Source organism: Anabrus simplex, chromosome 2, assembly GCF_040414725.1.
Source record: "Anabrus simplex isolate iqAnaSimp1 chromosome 2, ASM4041472v1, whole genome shotgun sequence".
In the NCBI taxonomy this organism is placed as follows: Eukaryota; Metazoa; Arthropoda; class Insecta; order Orthoptera; family Tettigoniidae; genus Anabrus; species Anabrus simplex.
Window position 1 is genome coordinate 1,074,917,466 of NC_090266.1, and position 26,343 is coordinate 1,074,943,808.

The 26,343-nt window shown below is 39.8% G+C and overlaps 1 protein-coding gene across 1 annotated transcript in view; it reads right to left on the reverse strand.

The window, feature by feature from the left end:
* Positions 1-21,214, reverse strand: part of LOC136863296 (G protein-coupled receptor kinase 1) — a 433,602-nt gene extending 412,388 nt beyond the window's left edge. The window contains exon 1 of the mRNA XM_067139681.2: positions 21,149-21,214. Within this exon, the coding sequence (XP_066995782.1) occupies positions 21,149-21,190 (42 nt within the window). The 5' untranslated portion in view covers positions 21,191-21,214. The remainder of the gene's footprint in view (positions 1-21,148) is intronic.
* Between the last annotated feature and the right edge of the window lie 5,129 nt (positions 21,215-26,343).

Below are 26,343 nucleotides of genomic sequence, written 5' to 3' on the forward strand. Positions count from 1 at the left end.
ATGAAAATTTTAACATTTCAAAACTGATGACCCATACAATAACAAAAACAACAACAAAAACAGCAACAACAACGACATTGTAGGGTGGTTAGGTTAAGACGAAAAAAATGCCTCTGAGCCAATTAGCAGTACTTAGGAGTGGGGACTGCGAGATGCAAGTAATGATTTGCTGGGCCTGGGGGAAAGAGAGGCCGAAACTAGAGGCATTTCTTTCCTGATTACTTTTTGCTGCTAACTTTCAATTTAACTATAGATATGAAGGGGAAAATGTACAGTTCTGGATATAAATTAAGAACTAAAACTGAAATTGTTGACTAAAATTTATGGCTATAGGCAAACGTATTATTGTAGACTAATGGAAAAGTAAGTTCTATATAGCGGTCCTTAGTTCATATTATTTCGGCTCGTGGTTACAGTTTCCTTAGTACTCAGCGCTTCCTGCACATCTTACTTCGCAATGGCTTAATAATAATAATAATAATAATAATAATAATAATAATAATAATAATAATAATAATAATAATAATAATAACCTTTTACAACTTTCCCATACCCTGGTGGGACTGAAGGTGCGAACTGTGTCGCACATGTTGACTTGGCCATGTTTTACGGCCGTATGCTCTTCCTGACGACAACCCATTTTGGAGGGATGCATTCGCTATTGCGTATATCAGAGGTGGTTAATAATAATAATAATAATAATAATAATAATAATAATAATAATAATAATACACAACAAAAAGGTAGTAATACCGTTCCTTTAACTACCTATAGTTGCGAGAAGCCGGGTTCTTGAAATATTCTTGAAATAGATTTTTATATGATGCATCCTCCCAGTGTTGAGTAAAAACTATGCCGGAATTCTATCCAGTCAACTTGACCACAAGAGACAAGCAAAAATTATATCTGTAGAACGTAGTAGGGAAGCTTGCTAATAAATATTAGAAGGGACTGAGGTAAAATAACAAACCGAAAGGACGTTGAACACATCTTTAATCTAGTTTATTTGGGGCTAAACCTCGTTTATAATACCGATATAAGAACAGCGATTAACTATTGATTGATTGATTGATTGATTGATTGATTGATTGATTGATTGATTGATTGATTGATTGATTGATTGATTGATTGATTTTGTCTCTTTAAGGGGAAATAAAATGTAAAAGGAATCGCGCAAGAAGTTTTACATAACTACTGTAGATTTCGTTATTATAGCAATGGAAGTTATTGTATGCGGAAAACGAACCGCAGGAGCACGTTTTCATTTTCTTTTAAATAGTTTCGCATGCCTTTTCCGGAAATTCAAATCCCAGTTACTTTGGAGATAAGCAATTGACGATATCACACGGCTATCATGCCCTCCGAAACAAGCTGAACAAGACCTAGAGGATGATAGCTAATATTTCATACTAGAAGACCTCAAGATAACTGTCGTAGAAGTAGAAGAATTCACACAGAAAATTATGAATGAAGAAATATGGATTCACATAGTTTTCCCATAGACTTGAAGTCTGAACACTGGTAGGTATAATATTATAAAATGGGAATGTTCTTATCTACAGAGTATGGAAGCGAAACAATATTACTGAAAATGTTCCCCAAATCTTCACAATTTACTGAAACATTAAATTGCATGAAAGGGATCAATATACCAAATAATAATTAGGCTTAAATCATCAGTTGATCATGTGTGATAGGCTATATATAATTAACAAACCACAATAGGCTCATTTTTTTCTTTCACTATTTGTCACGATTACCACAGCCCAGACAGTAACAACGGGCGGTTAAAAGAGCATCAAGCGAAACTTTCAGATACATTGTGTTTGACGGAGTGGAAAATTAAAGTGAAGGGCAACAGCTAGTACACGTCGGGTTAATGAAATATACGCTTATATTCCACAATGCCTTACTACCCTAGGGATTAAAATGCAGCAATTGCGTTCCAAGGACCCGACCGTTATGATAGTTTCTTTACCCATTTAATTTGACCGCCATTACTTGTCTAATGTTTCGGAGGTCGACTGTTGTCAACTTAGTCTCCTTATGCGGGACTGGAGAGGAATATGTTCGGCCACGTGAGAACAACTGACGAGCTCTGACCAGTTTCCATAATCCGACAATGATCAACTATAATAATTATAATTTCGTGTGGCTATTTCTAGCCGAGTGCAGCCCTTCCAAGGCAGACCCTCCGATGAGGGTGGGCGGCATCTGCCATGTGTAGGTAACTGCGTGTTAATGTCGTGGAGGATAGTGTTATGTGTGGTGTGTGAGTTGCAGGAATGTTGGGGACAGCACAAACACCCAGTACCCGAGCCATTCGAATTAACCAATGAAGGTTAAAATCCCCGACCCGGCCGGGAATCGAACACGGGACCCTCTGAACCGAAGGCCAATACGCTGACCATTCAGCCAACGAGTCGGACAATCATCAACTGAAAATAACACTCTGAACGAAAGATTTCGAGTCCCACTCATCACCATTACCATCATAGACACTCGCTTCTTGGTGTACGTATCGAGGTTATCGATAGCGAGTTCTCAGATGGGTGAAGAGACCGAATCGAAAATATAAGTTCCTCCACAAGCAAATCAAATCCGCTTGTTGTTGAAGAGTCTGGCACTCATTCTCTGTCCGAGTCGTTGGCTGAATGGCCAGCGTACTTGTCTTTGATTCAAATGTCCACGTATTCCTTTCCTGGCAGGGTCGAGGATTGTAAATATGAAAGGTGATTTTCCTGGTACGGTGTTCGTGTTCGTCTTAATACACTACGCTTAATCTACTTACAGAATATCTGTCTGGCTGAATGGCTCAGATGGTACAGCGCTGACCTGATCGCAGTTTGGCAGGTGATATTTGAGGTGTTCAAATACATCAGCCGCGCGTCGGTAAATTTACTGGCACGAAAAGGAACTCATGTGAGACAAAATTTCGGCACCTCGCACCCTCCAAAAATCGTCAAATGTAGTTAGCGGCACTTAAAATTATTATTATTATTATTATTATTGTTATTATTATTATTATTATTATTATTATTATTATTATTATATCACACTACGAAGCGTCACTGGAACACGCACTACTGAATGCATCCCTCTTCATACGGATAGTGTTAGGAAGGCCACCCGAACCTAAAAACGGGCCAAATCCACATCCATCAAGTGCCAACCCCAATAAATTGATATTTACTGATCACAGAGTTCAATAAAATATACCGGAAATACTTTAACAACTGAAATGCATTTAGATAACGCCTGGCACCTTTCTTTTAGCAAAATAAGCTTATTATAGTAATCCTTTGCTACAGACAATACTCATGAATTCAAAAATTTACACAAATCCCACATACGCAGTCCCTCCGATGAGAGCTAAATTTTGAGAAATTTGTACGTGAAAGTAACAATTACATTCCACGTAATAACATAATCACCATCATAACTATTTAATTAATTACTACTGTATGATAACAGATTTAAGTAACTATAAACGTGCATGAAGTTGAAGAATACTGCTTTGAGATTCTATTTTGTAATGAGATTGTTTAGGAAACAATTGTGTTAAAGATGGCATTAGACAAAAAATAAGAACATTGAACAAAAAAAGCACTTCATTACAAAACATACATTCTTACAGGACACATTGCATAATTTTTACCTAGCGGAGTGCCCACGGTAAGGCTATGGAGCCAAACTCTGCATTCTTGGGGCGGGTAGGTTCGAGCCACACTGTCGGCAGTCCTGAGAATGGTTTTCTATTTTCACTTGTAGACAACTGCCAATATATTTCTTATTCATAGGCCACAGCCGATTACTTCCACCTTCTTACCCAGTTTTATTCATCATCATTCATTTCATCTTCATTAACTGGTCAAGTGAGGTTGGCGTCAGGAAGGACATCCGACCATAACTTATAAACATGCCATATTATTTTAACTCACTTCATCCCCATCCCATATCAGGAGATGGGACTAAGGCGTACTCATGCACTGTTTGTTATTTTCTTGCGTTTACTACTTTTCTTTAATTTTCACTTCAAAAAAGGCAGCAAGATCTCTTCAGGCGTAATGAAGATGTGTGATGTAAACGGTTTGAAACCCAGGAGAGCACTGTACAGTATGCATTCTTTTGTGTGCGTCTGGCTACGTGGCTAAATGGTTAGCATGCTGGTATTTGGTCACAGGGGTCCCGGGGTCGATTCCCGGCAGGGTAGGGAATTTCAACCGTAATTGGTTAATTTCTCTGGCACGGGGACTGGGTGTGTGTATCGTCTTCATCACCATTTCATCCTCATCACGACGCGCAGGTCGCCTACGGGACACAAATCAAAAGACCTGCACCTGGCGAGCCGAACATGTCCTCGGACACTCCCGGCACTAAAAGCCATACGAAATTTCATTCCTTTTGTGTGCTTCTATTGGCGAGGGATGTCCACTAAAATGTGGATATATATATGCAATAAGAATAGATAAAATTCTACAGTACATATAGAGTACAAATGAAGTTTAGGAATATCCACTTGGAAATTAACCTGAATTAATTCTATCCAGTGCAATGAATTCCAAGAGGATTCCTGAGCTACCATCTTCTCCACTTGACTAGAAGTATGACTTGACGACAAGCCAGCACTTACAAGATCAATGGCCACAGAAAGTAAAAGCCGGCGTGTTGGTTTATCCCGCCTAAGCTCTTTATATTCAACATCAAGGTATTTTGAAAAGTCTTTGAGAAGAGTTTAATCACCATCGCTTTAACGTTCTATACTAGGAGTTTGCTCGTGTTCTTAAACTGTTGTCAATCACGTGGCATTAACAGGTTCGCTTTTGCAACCTTTTGAATTTTCATTGCTTTATTTTACAAAAGCGCACTTGATGTTTTCATGAATTAGAGAGGAAATATCTGCTTTGGAAACAGCACTATGTTGTACTATTAAATCATTATATTCAGAGGTGTATTCTTGATAGTTTTGATATCACGATACCCTCGGTAATCAAGAGGTATCGATCAGGCCCCGATTTCAAGTAGTTAGTGCCCTGGGCAAACAATATTTAGCCCCCCCCCCCCGCGGCTCATTTTTCTTTTCCTCTAAAAATATAATTGTTTACAAATTAAAGATTACATTTTCAAGATCATGAGTTTTAAAACAGCACATTATGCAAATAAATTTAATTTTCATAATTAAATTTATCAAGCCAAATAAAGGTAACAGCCAAATAAGAATCAGGCGGTTTTTATTTCTACACTGACTGACAGAGCAAATGTAACACCAAGGAGGAGTGGTTCGAAAGGGATGAAAGTTGGGGAAAAAACAGAGACGGCACGGACGAATAATTGATGTTTATTTCAAACCGATATGCAGGTTACACAATGCGCACGGCATCGACTCAGTAGGATGTAGGACCACGGCGAGCGGCGATACACGCAGAAACACGTCGAGGTACAGAGTCAATAAGAGTGCGGATGGTGTCCTGAGGGATGGTTCTCCATTCTCTGTCAACCATTTGCCACAATTGGTCGTCCGTACGAGGCTGGGGCAGAGTTTGCAAACGGCGTCCAATGAGATCCCACACGTGTTCGATTGGTGAGAGATCCGGAGAGTACGCTGGCCACGGAAGCATCTGTACACCTCGTAGAGCCTGTTGGGAGATGCGAGCAGTGTGTGGGCGGGCATTATCCTGCTGAAACAGAGCATTGGGCAGCCCCTGAAGGTATGGGAGTGCCACCGGCCGCAGCACATGCTGCACGTAGCGGTGGGCATTTAACGTGCCTTGAATACGCACTAGAGGTGACGTGGAATCATACGCAATAGCGCCCCAAACCATGATGCCGCGTTGTCTAGCGGTAGGGCGCTCCACAGTTACTTTTTACTGCCGGATTTGACCTTTCTCCACGCCGACGCCACACTCGTCTGCGGTGACTATCACTGACAGAACAGAAGCGTGACTCATCGGAGAACACGACGTTCCGCCATTCCCTCATCCAAGTCGCTCTAGCCCGGCACCATGCCAGGCGTGCACGTCTATGCTGTGGAGTCAATGGTAGTCTTCTGAGCGGACGCCGGGAGTGCAGGCCTCCTTCAACCAATCGACGGGAAATTGTTCTGGTCGATATTGGAACAGCCAGGGTGTCTTGCACATGCTGAAGAATGGCGCTTGACGTGGCGTGCGGGGCTGCCACCGCTTGGCCGCTTGGCGGCGGATGTGCCGATCCTCGCGTGCTGACGTCACTCGGGCTGCGCCTGGACCCCTCGCACGTGCCACATGTCCCTGCGCCAACCATCTTCGCCACAGGCGCTGCACCGTGGACACATCCCTATGGGTATCGGCTGCGATTTGACGAAGCGACCAACCTGCCCTTCTCAGCCCGATCACCATACCCCTCGTAAAGTCGTCTGTCTGCTGGAAATGCCTCCGTTGACGGCGGCCTGGCATTCTTAGCTATACACGTGTCCTGTGGCACACGACAACACGTTCTACAATGACTGTCGGCTGAGAAATCACGGTACGAAGTGGGCCATTCGCCAACGCCGTGTCCCATTTATCGTTCGCTACGTGCGCAGCACAGCGGCGCATTTCACATCATGAGCATACCTCAGTGACGTCAGTCTACCCTGCAATTGGCATAAAGTTCTGACCACTCCTTCTTGGTGTTGCATTTGCTCTGTCAGTCAGTGTATTTAAAAAGCCGTTCGTTCAATTTGATAGTTTGCGCGTAAGTAAATAATTTTAGAAATCAGACACATATAAACTATCAATAATTTATTGTAATATATTTCAATCACATTTTAAAATACAAGTTTTGTTTATAGGCTACTTGTATATAATACCACTTTACATAAAATATTTTTCCCTTTATTTTTCCTAGCAAACTCTTGAACCGTTTCATCAAAGTTGGTTTTCAAGGTTAAATCTTTTAACTTTCCATTAAGAAGTCTTGCCCTCTTAGCATTTTTACTCCGCTCAAAACTGAAAAATCCCTTTCTGCAGTACAGTTGGTTATTGGTAAAGTCAAAAAACATCCTAATTGCAATTTAAAGGTTGGGAAAAGTACTTGACAAATTGGTTTGCTTAATATAAGAATACACTCAGGCAAGTTTTGGAATCCCTCGAGTTCAACATACATTTGAAAGTGTACACACTCATTTACAAAATCTTCAGGGTACAGCGAACTAAGTTTCAAAGCAGTGTTTTTCACTTCTGATGATTCGGATGAGCAAGTCAGTAGTAGAGGCAACACTTGAAATCTGGAAGCTACGACTTCATATGCTTCTTTCCTTCTTGCTAAGTTTCCTATCAGTGTGTCCATTATTTTAAAGCACACACTACTTTTGAAATTTGTTCTTGCATCTAGGTCTCCTTCAATCCCACGTGTTTCATCTGCAAATATTTTCGATTTTCTTACTCTTGAGTATCTTGGAACATCACATCCACCTATTTTCAAAGCAGATTGCTCATATAAGTAAAACTCATCCCTTTTCGCTTTGATGAATCCTTCCAGGGTTTTCAGTTGTTTTACTCCTCCCTCAAGATTAAGATGTTCATACTGCAAGTTTTTAGAACACTTGTCAACTCTTTCCAAAATGTCGTTCCACCCAACTGACAGAAAAGTGGTCTAAAAATTCTGAAATTTAGTTTCAAGGTTTTGTGCCTCAAGTCTACAAGCAGGTTTTACACTGGAGTCTTCAGATAGCTGCCCCAACGATTGTTGTATTTCTTATCTTTTACCAAAGCTCTGACAGCGTATGCTCTTGCAGACCATCTGGTTTCTGATAAAGATTTTACCACTGGCGTACCGTTTCTTGCGAAGAATTGCTTCAAAATACTCCACCTGTACGTTGACACAGAAAAGTAATTATACAACACCTGGACGAACCCAAGGAAAACTACTGTGGCAGTGCAGCATTCTGCGGCAGGCTAACCAACAAGGTTTAATGAATGTGCTGCACACGGTATGTATTCAGCAAAGGGACTTTGCTGCTTTATTCGGGACTGAAGACCTGAGTAAGCTCCTGACATATTGGAAGCATTATCATAACTTTGGTCCCTACAATTCTTGATGTTGATTTCGAAACTCTCAAGACAGTCAACTACAGCTTTTTCTAGTCCAGCAGATATATGTGATATTCCAGGCAGAAGCTTAATGAGTCTTTCTACAGAATTTGGCTCTGTTTGAGGTACATATCGTAAAACAATAGCCAACTGGTGTGAGAGCGATCAGGCGTCGAATCTACAATGAGAGGGTAGTATCTAGCTTCTTTTACTTCATCAGTTACAGTTGTAAGCACACAATTCCCCATAACTTCAATAAATTCATTACCTATTTGAGAAGACAGATATGAGGTGTGCCCTTGACCTTTGTTACCATATTTCCCTATGTGCTGGGCAAGGAAATGGTCATATTCACTAATTAACTCGAGTATCCAAGATATAACCTTTTGAAGTTGATCCAAAACCCTCATTGTCGCCTTGGAAAGGTAAACCCCTAACTGCCAAAAATCGTACAACAGAAACTATTCTTGAGAAAATACTTTGCCAGTAGTTTATCTCTTTTTCATACTGAGTAAACAGAATTGTATCAACCTGCATTAACTGTTTTTGTCTGGTGATGTACGTAAGAACATTACCCCTGCGGTCATGAGAATGTTCATGATGTTTCAGTAGTTCGTAGCTGTGCTTCCAGTCAATAAAGCCGGGAGAAAATGTGTTTTTGCATTGTCTGACTGAAATAAACAGCACTGAATACAGAATACTTTCACAGTTGACTGTGAATACAATAACCAATCTCATAAAACAACGTCCCCACTAGGAAGAGTACTCTTAAACATGTTTTGAGACAATGTTATTTTACCATCATTGTAAGTTCGCAGAGATTTCGATAAATCCACCATTACGTTTTGTTTTGGACATTCTCAAGTACCGAATTTAATCGGCATTCCAATTAGCAGGATCATTAATAGGAAATGAATTAGGAAAGATTACCTCAGGATGTGACTGAAATAGTTCCAAACGGACAACTTCAGGCTCATCGTTCAATTTAATACTAACACAGGGCTGATCAGGCTGTATATCTAGGCCTTGTAAGTCTTCTTGTGTAAAGTTAAATGGGACCGATGACGAAGTCGAAGGTTTTGTTAAGTCATCATGGCATTCCGATGCCGAGGTTAGAGTTGAACGAATCAAAGTAAAGAACTTTACCGTTTTTGGCACTTTATTCAGTAGTTAAAGTTCGTCACTCTGCTTTTTAGCAGCGCGTTTTTGTATTCAGCACCACTAAACTTTTTACTCATGGTTAAATACTGAAAAACATGTAAGAATTACACGAGACAATGAGTTGGGTAGGTGAGGTTATCAGATTGATGGTGAGCGGATGTATACAGCAATACGCATACGAACCGTTACGAGCCAATGACAGACAGGGGGATGTCTAGACTAACAGGATTGCCAAGTCACCAGCTACAACTGCCCACCAAGCACCCGCACGAGTTAAATAATACCTTTCTTATTGTTTGCAGTTATTTAATTTTCTTCATAAAATTTAAATATATAAATTAAATTCGTGTTTTAAAGTTTAGTTTAAAGTGCGTTATATAGGTTAATAAAATAATTGGAATAAAGTATAAGTAATTTGAGTGTAATGAATTTAAGATATAATTCACGCAGGCCATAATTACTCGATCCGCCAGCCGCCGCCCCTCAAAAACTGGCGGCCTGGGCAAATGCCCAGTCCGCCCATTTGTAAATCGGGCCCTGGTATCGACATCAAACAATACTAAATGATCATCTACTTAATGCAGAACCGAGTTGATGCGAACCTGAGGCCTCGTTCTGCAAGCTATCGCTTCCCGCCGGACGGGTAATACGAGTGCAGGCTAGATAGAATGCCTGATGAATTCGAATGTACTTTAAACGTACACACTCATGTGACTGAAGGAGATGGTGGAACAGCCTACCTTCGTTTTCGATACCTTTTTGGCATCCTTTTATGAAATTGATCTCTTGGCGAACGGTATAATTCAGTTCGTCTAAAGTGTGCGGATTCGTTTTATACACTATTTTAATGATCCTCAGAGATATATAATGACGAGAGATCTGGAAGTGGAGGAGATAAGATAAATGAAACGAAGGAGCCTATCTTTAACCAACTATGGTTTTTGTCAGAAACTATTAAACCCCGAAATTTGTCCAGTAGTGTTCCTTATGTTTCTGAAGGTAGTAATGAGGTGGACGCTGAAGGTACCGAGTTTGAGACTGATTCTACTGCGGCACTATTCACTCCACACTCCGTGGAAAATATTAGAGGTCCTTCTCTAGAAAATAACGATAATTATGATGATGATCTGCAGGTACATAAACACCAGAATAAACCCTTAAAGAGCCCTCTGAGAAGGGGAACGGAAAGAATACATTATGACGACAAGCTACTGGAAATAGAAACAAAGAAGTTAAGTTACTTTGATCAGAGCTCAAAACTGAAACGAGACAGCGATTATCAGTTTCTAATGAGCCTGTTACCATCTTTACAGGATGTACCTCCAGAAAGAAAGTTGCATGTTCGCATGAAACTGATGAATGTGCTAGTTGACGCACAGGAAGAGAGAAACCATAGTGTGATGGCTACGAGTAATATTTCACCTCTATCATCTGAATCATCTGTTAGTTCTAACAGTACTGCTATATATTTTAGTCATTATTGTCCTTAATCACTGGTAAAAATAAACTCGATGTATGTCAATATTTAATGCCTCATAAATCATTGCCTCCAATGTTCAAATTAAATAAAATCTGGATGAAGTTTCTAATTTCAAATGAATGTTATCAATATAATTCTGTGACTTGACAACGATAATTCACACATACTCCCGATTGCCCTGGCCACTCGAGCGAAGCTTTAACAGAGTGTCATTTCCGCTATTTCTGTTACGTCTCGCTGTTACATAAACATACTGAATGCCTAATGCCAATGAACATTCTCTGATAAAAGACAAGATTTCCTTTGCTTGGTTGGGAATCATGAAAGGAATGTTAAAATAGGAAAAAGTAGAAGTGGAGAAATTCCCCAACTTTCTCCTTTACCATGAGCATTTGCTTACCTCAGAGTTACAGCTAGACGTTCTTCAGGTGAAATGGTTTCTCGAAAGTTACTGTACTTCTTCAATTGATCATGTACCTTGTTTGATATATATCGAAATGTATCGCATGTCATGCGAACATGAACAAAGTACTGTTTTCCGTCATTTTCCAGATCAGCCCATATATGTGAAAATGCACCAAACATTTGCCTTTTCGATAACGTATCATTTACCCATTCCCGTTTCCTTTTCTGAACTCTTCTTCTCGCTAGCAGAGGTGTATATGAATATAGATCACACAAATCCTCAGTAGACGCCAACATTTCACAGATTTTTTAATTTTTAAAAATGCTATTTGTTCGGGGCGTCTACCCATAAAGATATTTTGCCCCCTTCATCTCACAGATAGACCTACTAAATAACTCGTCCGAATACGCAACCAAAGGACGATAGCGTACGAACGATTTGGGAGGATAAATCTTCGCATAGATTCGTCCGAACACGCAGTGCGCAGGTTTCCGCTTCCAGTGGACGAGAGGCCTAAAGCAATTGGTCCAACCCCAGCGAAAGTTGTATTCCACCAGCAACCTATGATATCAATCACCACGCGCCCCGTGCACGATACTTAAGATGAAAACTGATGGATCTTCCCCGGGACCTACTGACATCTACAGAAATAACAAACGAAGAAGTTGTACAACCATTCGCTCCGACAACAATTTCCAGCCTCTAACATCATGGAAGACGGCACTGATTGTTAACTGGTACCGTGATTGGAGAACTGCATCGAATCGTGTAGTTTCCGAACCATCTCGTGACACCTGGTACAAGTTAATTCACGATAACATACCCACAAACAGTAAGCTCAACCACACACGTATGAAAGAAGACGACTTGTGTACGTTATGTAGGAACTGCAGAGATACCATACATCACAGACATGCTCAGTGTGAAGTCATCAAATAGGTATGGAAAAAATTTAGGAGGATATTACAAAACTTTATAAATCAGTCAGACATCTGCATTACGCTAGACTGGCTCGTACGTCCGACGTTCAGTTTGAGGCCATCTGAACTGAACAGTGCAGTAGTACTGCTATTACGACGTTATGTGCACAGCGTGTTACACGCTAAAAGTCCTGATAGTACAGAAGATATATTCTCGGATATCAGCCTCTGGATAAGGAAACCCATCACTTGTCACAAGAAGAGGAAGTGTCTGGGAATGTATGTCAGTAATCTGACTGGCCTGTGTTAATCAAGTGCAAGTGCGGTTTCACAAAATGAGTGCTCCAATATTACAGCGTGAACGTGAAAAAGAAAAGGAAGAAAGTAACTGTGACGCTCCTGGATGTGCTTATTTTATTTGAAATTAGTGTGGAACTTTGTCAAATTATATACTGGTAAAGATTTGAAGATGTTCATATTTTCTATTTACAGATATTGCACAGGGCAATGCTGCCGTTTCAACTTCACTTGAATAAACTTTGTTTATTATTATTATTATTATTATTATTATTATTATTATTATTATTATTATTATTATTAATTCGCAACGATATTTATTGTTATATTCTTGAGAAAGTAACAATTTTTTAAAAAAATATAGCACTTAGTCTTCTTTTTACTGCCGCTTTTTACCACACCTGTAGGGTCGCAGGTGCGAACTGCGTCGCACATGTGGATTTGGCCCTGTTTTACGTCCAGATGCCCTTCCTGACGCCAACCCTATATGGATTGATGCACTCACTATTGGGTGTTTCTGTGGTGGATGGTAGCGTGGTACATTGTCTGAATATGATGAGGAAAGTGTTGGGACGAACATATAAGCCCCGTCCCCAAGTCATAGAAATTAATCAGAAGCGAATAAATTCCCATACAGGGCCGGGAATCGAACCGGGGACCCTCTGATCCCAAGGCCAGTACGCTGACCATTCAGCCAATTAGTGGGACTTAAAACAGAGCACTTAGTCCAGGATTAAAATCCTTGAAAGAGCTGCGAATCGAATTTGGGGTTTATTAATGAAGAGTCGGTTGCACTAACCTTAGAACACGTATACCGTAATCAGTTTTAGAAGTCTAAAATTCGCATGTAAACTTTCAATGTGTGACTTGCAATTTGGCCTCCCCTAAACTTAGGCAACACCTCACACTTTTTTCTCTCTCTTTTTTTTTTTTTTTGTCACCTACTATAGTTCATCCGAACGAAAAGCAAAGAAAAATTTCAGATCTTGGAGTATATTCACTTTATTAATTTTCATTACTTCTTTATGTATTAACTTTATTGAAGCATTTAAAGGAAAATGAAAGTGGAAAACTGAATACATATTAGATTCCAAGAATTGTTTACTTTCTAAGTACCTCGCCTAGGCTGGCGACCAGATACACAAACAAAAACGGTACACGTGTGCCGTGAGTTCAAAGAGAGAGAGAGGGAGTTGTATTAATTGTCAGGCATCTGAACTTACGGAGTTAATGTATATCTCATTATTAATATCCACGGGCAGCATGCAGAGCAGAGGGAATAATCTGTCTCGTACCTCAAGCTGCTATTCTATTGTCATGGAACGAACGGCACATGGCTAAAGGGAACTGATTGTCTCGCATTTCCCCTGTCCCTTCATATAACCACTGACATCACATCCACCTAGGCCAAGACGACAATAGCCCTGGCGCGAACTGGAGGTGGAGAACTTCTAGACCCAATAAAACAGCTCTTTGAATTAATTTGATACCACGTACAAACAAAGTTGAGTCAATCGTTGGAAGCCTGAATTGAGACAGAAGATACATTATCACTGTTAAGGGTACTGGCAAGTAAAAAATTTGAAGAAGTGGAAAGGGTTCTTTAAAAATTCATATTTTCAATTTCCATCTAATCTTTGTTAATTAGAAGTAAACAAACAAAAACTATGGAACAGCAATAAATATATGTCACGAGAGCTTAGTGACTTCAAACATGGGGTAATCCTTGGTTGCCACATAAGGAAGAAATCTATAATGGTCATTTCTAATCTTACGAATGTACCCAAATCGACTGACAGTGATGTGATCGTAAAGTGGAAAAGCGAAGGTAAAACCACTGCACGACTGAGATATCATCGGGCACATAGAGTATACTGAAATCCAGGGACCAACGAACAGTAAAATGAAATGTTCGAGAAAATCGTCCGTGGACTGTAGAAAGAATCACCGGAGAAATTCAAAATTCTACACAAAGTACAGCCAATCTCATGACTCTGCATCTGAAATTGAAACAATAGCACCGAGGTTTGCAGAGCTGTGAGCTTGCATTCGCGAGATAGGTGATTCTAATCCCAGCGCCGGCAGCCCTTAATATGGATTAACATTTTCACACCAGGCCTTAATTAAGGCCATGGCCGTTAACTTCAGAATTCTAGACCTTTCTCATTTATCCGTTGCCGAAAACATTCTATGTATTGGAGCGACGTTAAGTAAGCAGCAAAAAAGGCTACTGAGTGTGACAGAACAAATCGCAAGTGCTTTCGAGCTCAAGCATCCCACTACTGCAGCAATCTTAGATTTTACAAAAGCGTTTGATACGATGTGGCACAAAGACATTCTATATAGGTAGCAAGTAATGGGAATGCTACACTCCATATTATACAAAGTCATCTACAGCTTCCTGATTCAGCGCACCTTTAGCGTTCGCATCAGCTCCACTGATTTGACACCTCGGCCCATCGAAGTGGGAGATCCTTAAGGTTCTATTCTTGGTCCAACACTCTTCGTTTATACATATATTATCGTATCCATTCGTCAACATCGCAATGTGTGCAGATGATAGCTCCGTTTTTACATCGCGTCATGACATTTTAACTGCTATTTGCCACTTGTGAGGTTCTCTGCAGACCATATCAGCCTGGTTAGATGCATAGAGAATTTCACTGAATGTACCGAAATGTGGGAGCACGATATTCACTATTCGACGTCTACTACTTCCAACACCAATAAACTTAATTGGAATTACCATACTATGGACGCCTGATCATACTAGTATTTGAAGCTGGCGAAGTGAAGTAAGGGTGGAGGAACTGGTCTGTTTAGGGCTAGTTAGTGTTTGATCTAAGCCCTTTGGACTAGTAGAATATTCCTGTGCTATGTTAGGAACACTGCAGTAGTGATGAAGCAATTTGGCCTGTGTTAATCGGCTGCAGAACAATGCTGTTAAGAGTCATAGGTTTTAAAACTTGAACTTAACCTGGAAACAAGAGAGTATAGAAAAATCAACATCAGAAAGAGAAAGTGTGTTAATAGTCAAGAAATTGTACAAATCTGAATATTTTATGGAAGACGACTAGCTGGGAAAATTGACAAAAGCGAATACGTCAGCTAAGTATCCCCAAAGAGCGTATTATTATTATTATTATTATTATTATTATTATTATTATTATTATTATTATTATTATTATTATTATTATGACAGAAAGCAAGTTTGTAGTTTAGCACGATTGTTGACTTCGTGACAATACCCGTAAGAGTTTCCTTTTTGCATGGAATATTAACAATAAGAATGTGACTTCTAGTCTCCAGAAATACCCTTGCATTGTCTGGGATTCGTACCAAGACTGCCTTAGCGAGAAATCAGCGATGGTGCTATTCGACTATCACACTTATTGTTATTATTAGAATTTAAAGAAAAGCATCATTGAGTTATAAACATGAACTTTTACAATATACCCTAACCATTTTAGAGAAGTAACCAAATTAAACGATTTTCCAAAAATGCCAAATATATTCGTTATTCCTCACATAGCTTTCAGAGATAAACAACAGTGCTCATTGGTTACAAATTACTCTTAGAGTAAGCAAACTCCAGTGCCTTTTCTCTATTGACATTGGTTATATTGGTCTTTGTGTGGAAGACTTCGTTTATCAAAGGCACCTTCCGTTCCTTAGGCTCAAGAGACTGAACACGTTGTTGTACACACGTTTTGAAACAGCTTCGGTAAAAAATGAAATGGCTTATGGATTTTAGTGCAGCGAGTGTCCGAGGAGATGTTCGGCTCGCCAGGTGCAGGTCTTTCGATTTGACGCCCGTAGGCGATCTACGTGTCGTTATGAGAATGAAATGATGATGAAGACAACACATACACCCAGCCCCCGTGCCAGCGAAATTAACCAATGATGGTTAAAGTTCCCAGTCCTGCCGGGAATCGAACCCGGGACCCCTGTAGCCAAAGGCCTGCACGCTAAACATTTAGCTATGGAGCCGGACACAGTTTTCTTTTTTTGCCAGCTGCTTTACGTCGCACCGACACAGATAGGTCTTATGGCGACGATGGGACAGGGAAGGGCTAGGATTTGGAAGGAAGCGGCCGTGGCCTTAATTAAGGTACAGCCCCAGCATTTGCCTGGTGTGAAAATGGGAAACCACGGAAAACCATTTTCAGGGCTGCCGACAGTGGGGTTCGAACCTACTATCTCCCGAATACTGGATACTGGCCGCACTTAAGCGACTGCAGCTATCGAGCTCGGTCAAAGGGACACAGTTAATAATGCCAATAATAATAATAATAATAATAATAATAATAATAATAATAATAATAATAATAATAATAATAATAATAATAATAATAATAATCTATTATTTAAAACATTAGGCTGATTCTTGTACCTTCGATTTTGAGAGAACGGCTGAACCGATGGACATCGTAAAGCATTCAGACGAAAGCTCTTGGCCGTCAGATTTGCAGACTGTCTTTAAAAGCATAAACATTTCTTTCCGTACATGTTAAATTATTAAGGAAATATGCACCATTCTGATTGGCAAATGCGCTCGCCTACTGGCGAGCCCAAGACCGCCTAGAACCACGAGAGCGCTGAGCAGCATGCACGACATGGGATGTGGAAGGTGAGTTGGCACGCATGTGCAGTCAGTATCTTAATGGTCAGCTGGCTCTTCGTGGACATCTAAAACCACCGTTTTGCTGTTCAGCTGATGAACAGTGCACAGTTAGCATTCCGCTAAATGTAAGTGAGAATTCGGTGTCTTGTTTAAAATTATATTCGAGTGCATCTGGCGATATTCGATTAGCACGGCTGAGTATGGGATAAAGCCTCAATGGCCAATAGTCATTCATTAATGTATGTGAATCGTCTTCTAAAATTCATAATGGGTAACGACATTCCTTCTGGTGGGAAAATTATTGTTCCTGGGAGAGATTTTTTAAAGGTTTTGTCTGCTTTGCCACATACTTTTTGCCAAACAATTATTTATTTATTTAACCAAACCCCATCGTGTAACAACCCCGAAGGGCCATGACCTACCAAGCGACCGCTGCTCAGCCTTAAGGCCTGCAGATTACGAGGTGTCGTGTGGTCAGCAGGACGAATCCTCTCGGCCGTTGTTCTTGTTTTCCAAAGCGTATTTATTTATGATATTGTATTAAATAATCTCCTCGTTGAACCTGTTTCAAGAAACGCCACTTAACTTACATGAAAATATGCGGGAAAAACAAAAAAAGAAATGTTATTCGCTGATTTGTTTTGCAAGTAATCAGTAACGGTGACTGCCCTTCTGTAGATGGTGACGGGTCAAATGTTATTGAACTACCAGCCAGATTTTTAGCACACGATATCGTAATTGAAATTTATAGCAAAACGTTCACTTCTGCGAAAGATATCGTTTTGTTGAAAGTTGCCATTCTTAATTAATTAATTAATTAATTAATTGATTAATTCGAAAGCCATTGGGCTTATGTCCGGTAATTCAAAACCATACACAAATGTCAAGAGATAGTGGGGTCGAATATCACACTGTCGGCAGTCCGGAAAATGATTTTCCGTGGTTTCCCATTTTTACACCAGACGAATGCTGGGGTTGTAGCTTAATTAAGGCAACGCTCACTTCCTTCCCACTTCTATCCATTTCCTATCCTATCGTTGCCATAAGACTTATATGTGTCCGTGTGACGTAAAGAAAATTAAAAAAATATAAAGTACAAGGAATGTCGTATACGATTATAAGGAAATCCTTCAATAAATATTTACCCAGTTGACCGTCATGTCTTGACGGGTTTCAGCTAATAATAATAATAATAATAATAATAATAATAATAATAATAATAATAATAATAATAATAATAATAATAATAATAATAATAACAACTTCCGTTTACGTGTGATACAAAAGTTTTGAATAATTTTAAATGAATGCGCACTGATATTCGATTAATCGATTTCCATATCGAGTTCCATGAAGTAACGCTGTTACCAGTTTGGACAAAATTACAACACGTAGCTACCTGATGTCACGTTAAATTATTCCATTCTTAAGTGGTCCGACTCATTGGCTGAATGGTCAGCGTACTGGCCTTCGGTTCAGAGGGTCCCGGGTTCGATTTCCAGCCGGGTCGGGGATTTTAACCTCCATTGGTTAATTCCAATGGCTCGAGGACTGGGTGTTTGTGCTGTCTCAAAATCCCTGCAACTCACACACCACACACAACACTACCTTCCACCACAATAACTCGCAGTTACCTACACATGGCAGATGCCACCCACCCTCATCGGAGGGTCTGCCTTACAAGGGCTGCACTCGGCTAGAAATAGCCACACGAAATTATATATTCTTATGTGCCCGTCTACTAGGAAGAGACCTGCACCAGGCGCCTACGAAGGCCATGCGCCATTATTATTCCCTTAATTTTATAAAGTATAAAACAAAGCTATTTGTGTAATATTTATGTTTCTTGAATCATTGAAGCCTTGAGGGGGATCACAATTCAGGAAAGTTATAATATACAGTAGGACAATTCAGTATGAGACAAAAACAACAATTTCTTCTACTACCACTTTTCTCATACTCGTTGCGTCGCGGGTGGAAACCATGTCGCACATGTGGATCTCGCCTCGTTTTAAGGCTGGATACCATTCATGACGCCAACCTTATGTGGAGGGATATATTCACTATTGCGTGTTTCTATGATGGTTGGTCGTGTGATGTGTGGAGTGAATATGGAGGGGACCGTGTTGAGACAGACATAAACACCTAGTCCCAAGAGCCGTAAGAATTAACCATACGCAGTTAAAATCACCGGTCCAGCCGAGAATCGAACCTGGAGCCCTCTAAACCGAAGAACAGTACGTTGACCATTCAGACAAAGAACCGGACAAGCATAAACAACAGCAATTATGTCAATTTCATTTGTTCACGTTCAAAACATACAGTGAGGGACACAAGTAGATTGTTTTATATAGAGGAAAACATTTTATCAGAATTAATTATACAAGAGAACGTGATTAAGTAATAAAATCTTGTTTATTAACATCTCGACTTAAAAATATGCATACAGAAAATCAACACATAATGACTCCTTACGAAATAAAAGATACAACTCATTGGAATATCATTTTTACGTAGGACATGAGAATTCATTCAGGAACAAGCGTATGTTTTTTTCTGTAAGTAACACCTACACCAAATCGCTTCATAATACTTGGTATACATTCCTTTGTTATGGATGACTTGTGTAAGCCGTTTTGGCACGGAATATACAAATTTTCTTGTTATTTTGGAACCAATTGTGTTCCATTCCTGTAGCAACACTTTCATTAACCTTTGTTTGCTGGTAATGCCATGCTTCCTTACTCTTCTCCCCAGATCGTTCCACAAATGCTCGATTGCATTGAGGTCTGGGGAATGAGCTGGGATTTTCAGGGTGTGTGGTGTATGATAGAGCAGCCAGAGACGGACAGTTTCTGCAGTGTGTTTGGGATCATTGTCTTGCTGGAAATAGAAATTGTCCCCAATGCCCAGTTTGTATTCATGTATCCAAATCCGTCCATTACCGAGTTCGATAGCTGCAGTCGCTTAAGTGCGGCCAGTATCCAGTATTCGGGAGATAGTAGTTTCGAACTCCACTGTCGGCAGCCCTGAAGATGGTTTTCCGTTGTTTCCCATTTTCACACCAGGCAAATGCTGGGGCTGTACCTTAATTAAGGCCACGGCCGATTCCTTCCAACGCCTAGGCCTATCCTATCCCATCGTCGCCATAAGACCTATCTGTGTCGGTGCTACGTAAAGCCCCTAGCAAAAAAGAAATCTGTCCATTATTACAGAGTTCTCTTACATCTGAAGCTGCCATGGAGCCCCATACCATTGCTCCACCTCCTCTATGCTTCGCCGTAACCTGGATCTTTTTATGTCCAGCTCGCCCATCATTGTGAAATATATTAAATTTACTTTTGTCAATAATAACACTCAGTCTCAAGATCCATTATCTTCTCATACACACTCATTTGTAAACTGCAATCTGGCTACTTGATTTGTCTTACTAATGTAAGTTTTCTTCCTGGGGACACTAGCTTTATATTCCGCGCGATGAAGGGTTCTTCTGATGGTTATACTTATGACTTGCTTACCATAATGTCTTCTACATGGGCTTTTATTTACTTCGCACTTATCTTAGGATTCTTCATGACTGTTTTCACTACCATCCTTCTATCTCGAGTCATCAGGTTGTTTGGTCGGCCTGATCTTTCGCTGTTTGCAAGGGTTCTGTTTGTTTTAAGTCGCCATATGACACTTTGGACTGTAGCACGGCTTGTATATATTATATCTGCGATTTCAGAATATGATTTACTTCGATTACGAAGCTGTACCATAATCTCTCTCTCAGCAACCGTAGTTTCCTTGGTCTTGCGTACCATTCGGATAACAATACCAGCTTTGACTCTGTACCGGTGCTGTGCACTGCTCATCGATGTCTTGTTAACAACTGCTGAGCACTGAACAGGGAGGGGGATGTATCCACTGCCTGTACAGTTGAAGTACAAACCAGGTGCATGAATACTTATGTTACTGGGTTAATCCAGAATAATTACGCATTTCGTTCTTATTTACAACCTTCCTACGTTTATTCACGTTGTGTCGTTTACAATGTTTTGTGATGAAGCATCTCGGTTTATGTTTTAGTGATCTGAACTGAGTGCATAAGTCAATTAGTGATTGTGCGTCGATATCTGACTGTATGAATACGTATGTCCCTCACTGTATACTTTTATCGAATAAACCTCTGTTGTAAAATACGTATATTTCAGTATGTGAAGAACTCACCTCTTCGTGGAATTTCAACTGGGGAATGGGCTCCTCAGCCATTTCGCAGAACTCCTTGAAGAGATTATAACCTGAAAGCAAAAGAACAACCGTTATCATAATGTGATATATTCTGGTTCAATTATTAATAATCACTGTTTCTTTCAAAGTGTGAGATTTACTCCTAAATTCTGCGGAGTTTATTACTGCTCTGTTAGTGCCATTTCAGTAACCAGATATCTTAAATTACAGTGTTAATTCATTTGTAATCTGAAGAAATTGGTGAAGAATTGTATATGGGAAAATCCTTTCCAAGAAATTACTTGAATGGCAACGAAAATTGAGAAATTAAAGTAAAGACGAATAAAATGGAATGGAATAATTTTATTGCTGTTAAACAAGACAAAATTGTAACTGATAACGTCGATCACACAGTAAAATGATTGAAACTCTGAAGCGGATAGAAACAAATTCATTTCATACTCTATACCAATGCTGAAAATAATGACCTATAAACTATTGAATACTATCGCAGTTATTAAATATATGGTCACCTTTACCGTTTATATTGTCATGGATGGTATCATGGACCCCAAGGAACTCACAAAGTTACAAGAATGGATACAATTCTGTTTGTTGATAAAATCGTGATTTAATAAAAGGATGTGAGAGGAGTCCAAAAACAACCGACCGATGAAGTAAATAATTAGGTAAAAGTTTCGAGATTTAGTATGGAGAAAAGCAAGACCAATGTGATGGTAAGAGGAGAAATAGAAGATAGGAGGACAACAGGAAGTTAAAGATTAAGACGTGAGCTACCATTAGACTTAGGTTACCCCTTTCCAATATTTGGTTTAGTGAACGTCAAGCCTTAAGCGTTTGAGCTGCAAGCATTAGCCAACGGAGTAGCTTGCTGTGTTGTCAAGGCGGTTCCACAAGTTACTGCCCTGGCCTCTGCCAGTTTCAATACTCAACACCTGATCAGTGGATGGTAGCCTAGGTATTAGCAAATTAAAGTCAGCCTTTGTGGCTAAATGGATAGAATGCTTGCCTTACATTGGCCTCAGTTAAATTCTTGGATTCAAACTCCTCGTACTATTAATTCCCCTGACTTGGGGACTGGGTGCTTATGACGTCTTCGCCACTCATTTCATCCTCACTAGGTCACCACCAATCCTTTCCAGAGGCTATGCACTATTATTATTAAAATAAAATGTAGAATTTTACAGCATTACAGCGGTAGTACCCTTCATTCACTTGTTTGTTAGCTTCCTCGGTAGATCGGTGGGTCGATTCCAAATAACAAAAGAGAACACTAAACCTGAAAGATTGCATTTCATTTTAACAGATCTAGATATAAAAATACAATTATATTATTCCAGTAACAGCAGCCCTGAAGTGCCTGTCGCGTACTCCTGCGTTCTAATGCTTCGCTACAATAGTAAAAAAAAGCGAAAACATCTGAGTAACAGGCTATTCAAGCCCTCGGAGGAGTGGAAGTTGAAGATTTCATCGTCATTTTGTAGAATAGAGTGGATAGTTCTATGACCGTCCTCTCTTGAAGAGTGGGCGTCTCATTTTAAAGCGTTTTTGATTCTTGCAGTAGATTCGAAGCCATGATATTCTGCGTGAACATTTACCACGTCGGCTGGCAGCTCGTGGTACAACAGCTGGTATGGGCCTTTGCCTGTAAAAACGACTGCCGTCTAGCTAGGTTGCCTGCAGATACTGGAGTGCCACGTGTTCAACCTTGCGGCAACCTCTCCAGTGAAACTTAGCTTTCGTGGCGGTAACTTGGAATGTAATGGTTTTCATACTAGGATATCGATTCCATATTGTACTCCCCATTTCCATTTCCGACGATTTTTAATGCAACTTCGTGGTGAAACTTTAGATGTTTATAATAGTAAGTTTTTGCTGAAATATTTCATTAATTTATTTAAATATTATCTTGCATTTTACATATACCGAGCGAGTTGGCCGTACAGTTAAGGGCGCGCAGCTGAGCTCTCGCATTCGGAAAATAGTGAGTTCAAACCCACACCAGGCAAATACTGGGACTGTGCCTTATTTAAGGCCGCGGCCGCTTTCTTCCTACTCCTAGCCCTTTACTATACCATCGTCGCCATAAAACCTATCTGTGTCGGTGCGACGTAAAACGACTTGTAAAAAAGAACATACTGCATCTTATGTCTTACATTATCTGTACTTTAGAATAAAACTGCTCCGTTTAGTCACCATAGTTATCTGTAATTACAAGAGAGCTCCTTCACCTTGTTATTCCTGAGAGATGTTTCCAACATAGCACAAATTATATGCTACAAATTTCTTTATGTTACTTCCCAATTAAGATGCGACTTGCATGCAACATTGTTGTCAATAACATTGCGTGCTTTAGGTATCGGATGGTGCTTAGGCGTCTGAAAAAAGGAGCAGCTCAGCTGTAATTACTGTTGCGTTGCAAAGTACAAATAACGTGAGAGATAATATTATGTTATGTAATCTATCGCAATAGTTTAGAAATCCATGCAGTACTGTAGAGCTCTTGACACGGATTGAACATCGTTTGTATTAAGAAAATTGTCCTACCTTCTGCTCGCTTTGAATAGGTTTATTCTACATCATAGGCCAGGATGTTAATGACGTAAAGAATGTTAAAAAATGCAGTTAAACATTTTAAACATGACTTTATTAAATTACATAAAAATTAAGAAAATGCATTATAAAATGTAAAAACTGACATTAAATTTAATGTTTAAAAACCCTCCAGTAAATAATAGATAAGTCACAAACATACGAAGTATATAATACCAGCCTTTCATTTGGAGCCAGCTCAAATACAAAGAATACACAATACAATGAATGTTGGCTGAAAAAGAAACAGTTTGAAAAGAACTCGAAATAATAAAATATGGCTTGTTCAATTAAAACCAACAAAAACATTTAAACATATAAGAAACAAAATTTAAAATAAAAATATGATTCCGAAACAAAGACTCGAAAGAACAAGAATAAGAATGCTTAATATTATATTGAATTTTTTTATTTCAGTATTTGTATAACTACTAGATAAGGCTTTCAGGCGTAATTTCATAAAGTAATAAGGTAACATGACAGTCCGACTCGTTGGCTGAATAGTCAGAGTACTGCCCTTCGTTTCAGAGGGTCCCGGGTTCGATTCCCGGCCGTGTAAGAGATTTTAATAGCTTTTGATTAATTCTTCTGGCTCTGGGACTGGGTGTTTTTGTATGTTCCAACACTATCCTCTTCATATTCACAAAACACACCACACTACCAACCACCACAGAAACACGCAATAGTTAATATATACCTCCATATAGGGTTGGCGTCAGGAAGGGCTCTCGGCCGTAAAGCAGGGCCAAATCCTCATGTATGACGCAGTTCGTACCCGCGACCTCACAGCTGTGGGAAAAGCGGTAAAAAGTAAGGAAAAGAAGAATATGGTAACATGACAAAAAGGGACAAGGTGATCTAAAGAGACAAAAATCTCCAAATTATGATCGAAAAATTCTCCACAATCAAAGAAAATGCTGTTAAAATATACATACATACATACATACATACATACATACATACATACATACATACATTGTCATTGTAGACTGTTATGCCTTTCAGCGTTCAGTCTGCAAGCCTCTGTGAATTTACTAAACGTCGCCACAATCCTCGATTTGCAACTAGTGTTGTGGCCTCATTTAGTTCTATACCTGTTATCTTTAAATCATTAGAAACTGAGCCTAACCATCGTAGTCTTGGTCTACCTGTACTTCTTTTACCCTCCATAACAGAGTCCAATATTCTCATAGGTAACCTATCCTTCGCCATTCGCCTCGCATGACCCCACCGCCGAAGCCGGTTTATGTGTACAGCTTCATCCATCGAGTTCATTCCTAAATTAGCCTTTATCTCCTCTTTCCGAGTACCCTCCTGCCACCTCTTTGTACCAGCAATCATTCTTGCTACTTTCATGTCTGTTACTTCTAACTTATGAATAAGATATCCTGAGTCCACCCAGATTTCGCTCCCGTAAAGCAAAGTTGGTCTGAAAACAGACCGATGTATATATAGATAGTTTCGTCTGGGAGCTGACTTCCTTCTTACAGAACACTGTTGATCGCAACTGCGAGCTCACTTCATTAGCTTTACGACACCTTGATTCAATCACACTTACTATATTACCATCCTGGGAGAACACACAACCTAAATACTTGAAATTATCGACCTGTTATAGCTTTGTATCACCAATCTGACATTCAATTATTTTGAATTTCTTACCTACTGACATCAATTTTGTCTTCGAGAGGCTAATTTTCATACCATACTCATTGCACCTATTTTCAAGTTCCAAGATATTAGACTGCAGGCTTTCGGCACAATCTGTCATTAAGACCAAGTCGTCAGCATAGGCCAGACTGCTTACTACATTTCCACCTAACTGAATCCCTCCCTGCCATTTTATACCTTTCAGCAGATGATTCAGGTAAACTACGAACAGCAAAGATGAAAGATTACAGCCTTGTCTAACCCCTGTAAGTACCCTGAACCAAGAACTCATTCTACCATCAATTCTCACTGAAGCCCAATCGTCAACATAAATGCCTTTGATTGATTTTAATAATCTACCTTTAATTCCATAGTCCCCCAGTATAGCGAACATCTTTTCCCTCGGTACCCTGTCATATGCTTTCTCTAGATCTACGAAACATAAATACAACTGCCTATTCTTCTCGTAGCATTTTTCAATTACCTGGCGCATAGTGAAAATCTGATCTTGACAGCCTCTCTGTGGTCTGAAACCACACTGGTTTTCATCCAACGTCCTCTCAACGACTGATCGCACCCTCCCTTCCAAGATGCCAGTGAATACTTTGCCTGGTATACTAATCAATGAGATACCTCGATGGTTGTTGCAATCCTCCCTGTTCCCTTGCTTATAGATAGGTGCAATTGCTGCTTTTGTCCAAACTGAAGGTACCTTACCAACACTCCACGCTAATTTTACTACTCTATGAAGCCATTTCATCCCTGGCTTCCCACTATACTTCACCATTATTTTCAGGTCTAATTTCATCTATTCCTGCTGCTTTATGACAATGGAGTTTATTTACCATCCTTTCTACTTCCTCAAGCATAATTTCACCAACATCTTTTCCTCCTCCCCTGTTCATATCCTTTTTCCCTCCCTTCCTAAGGGT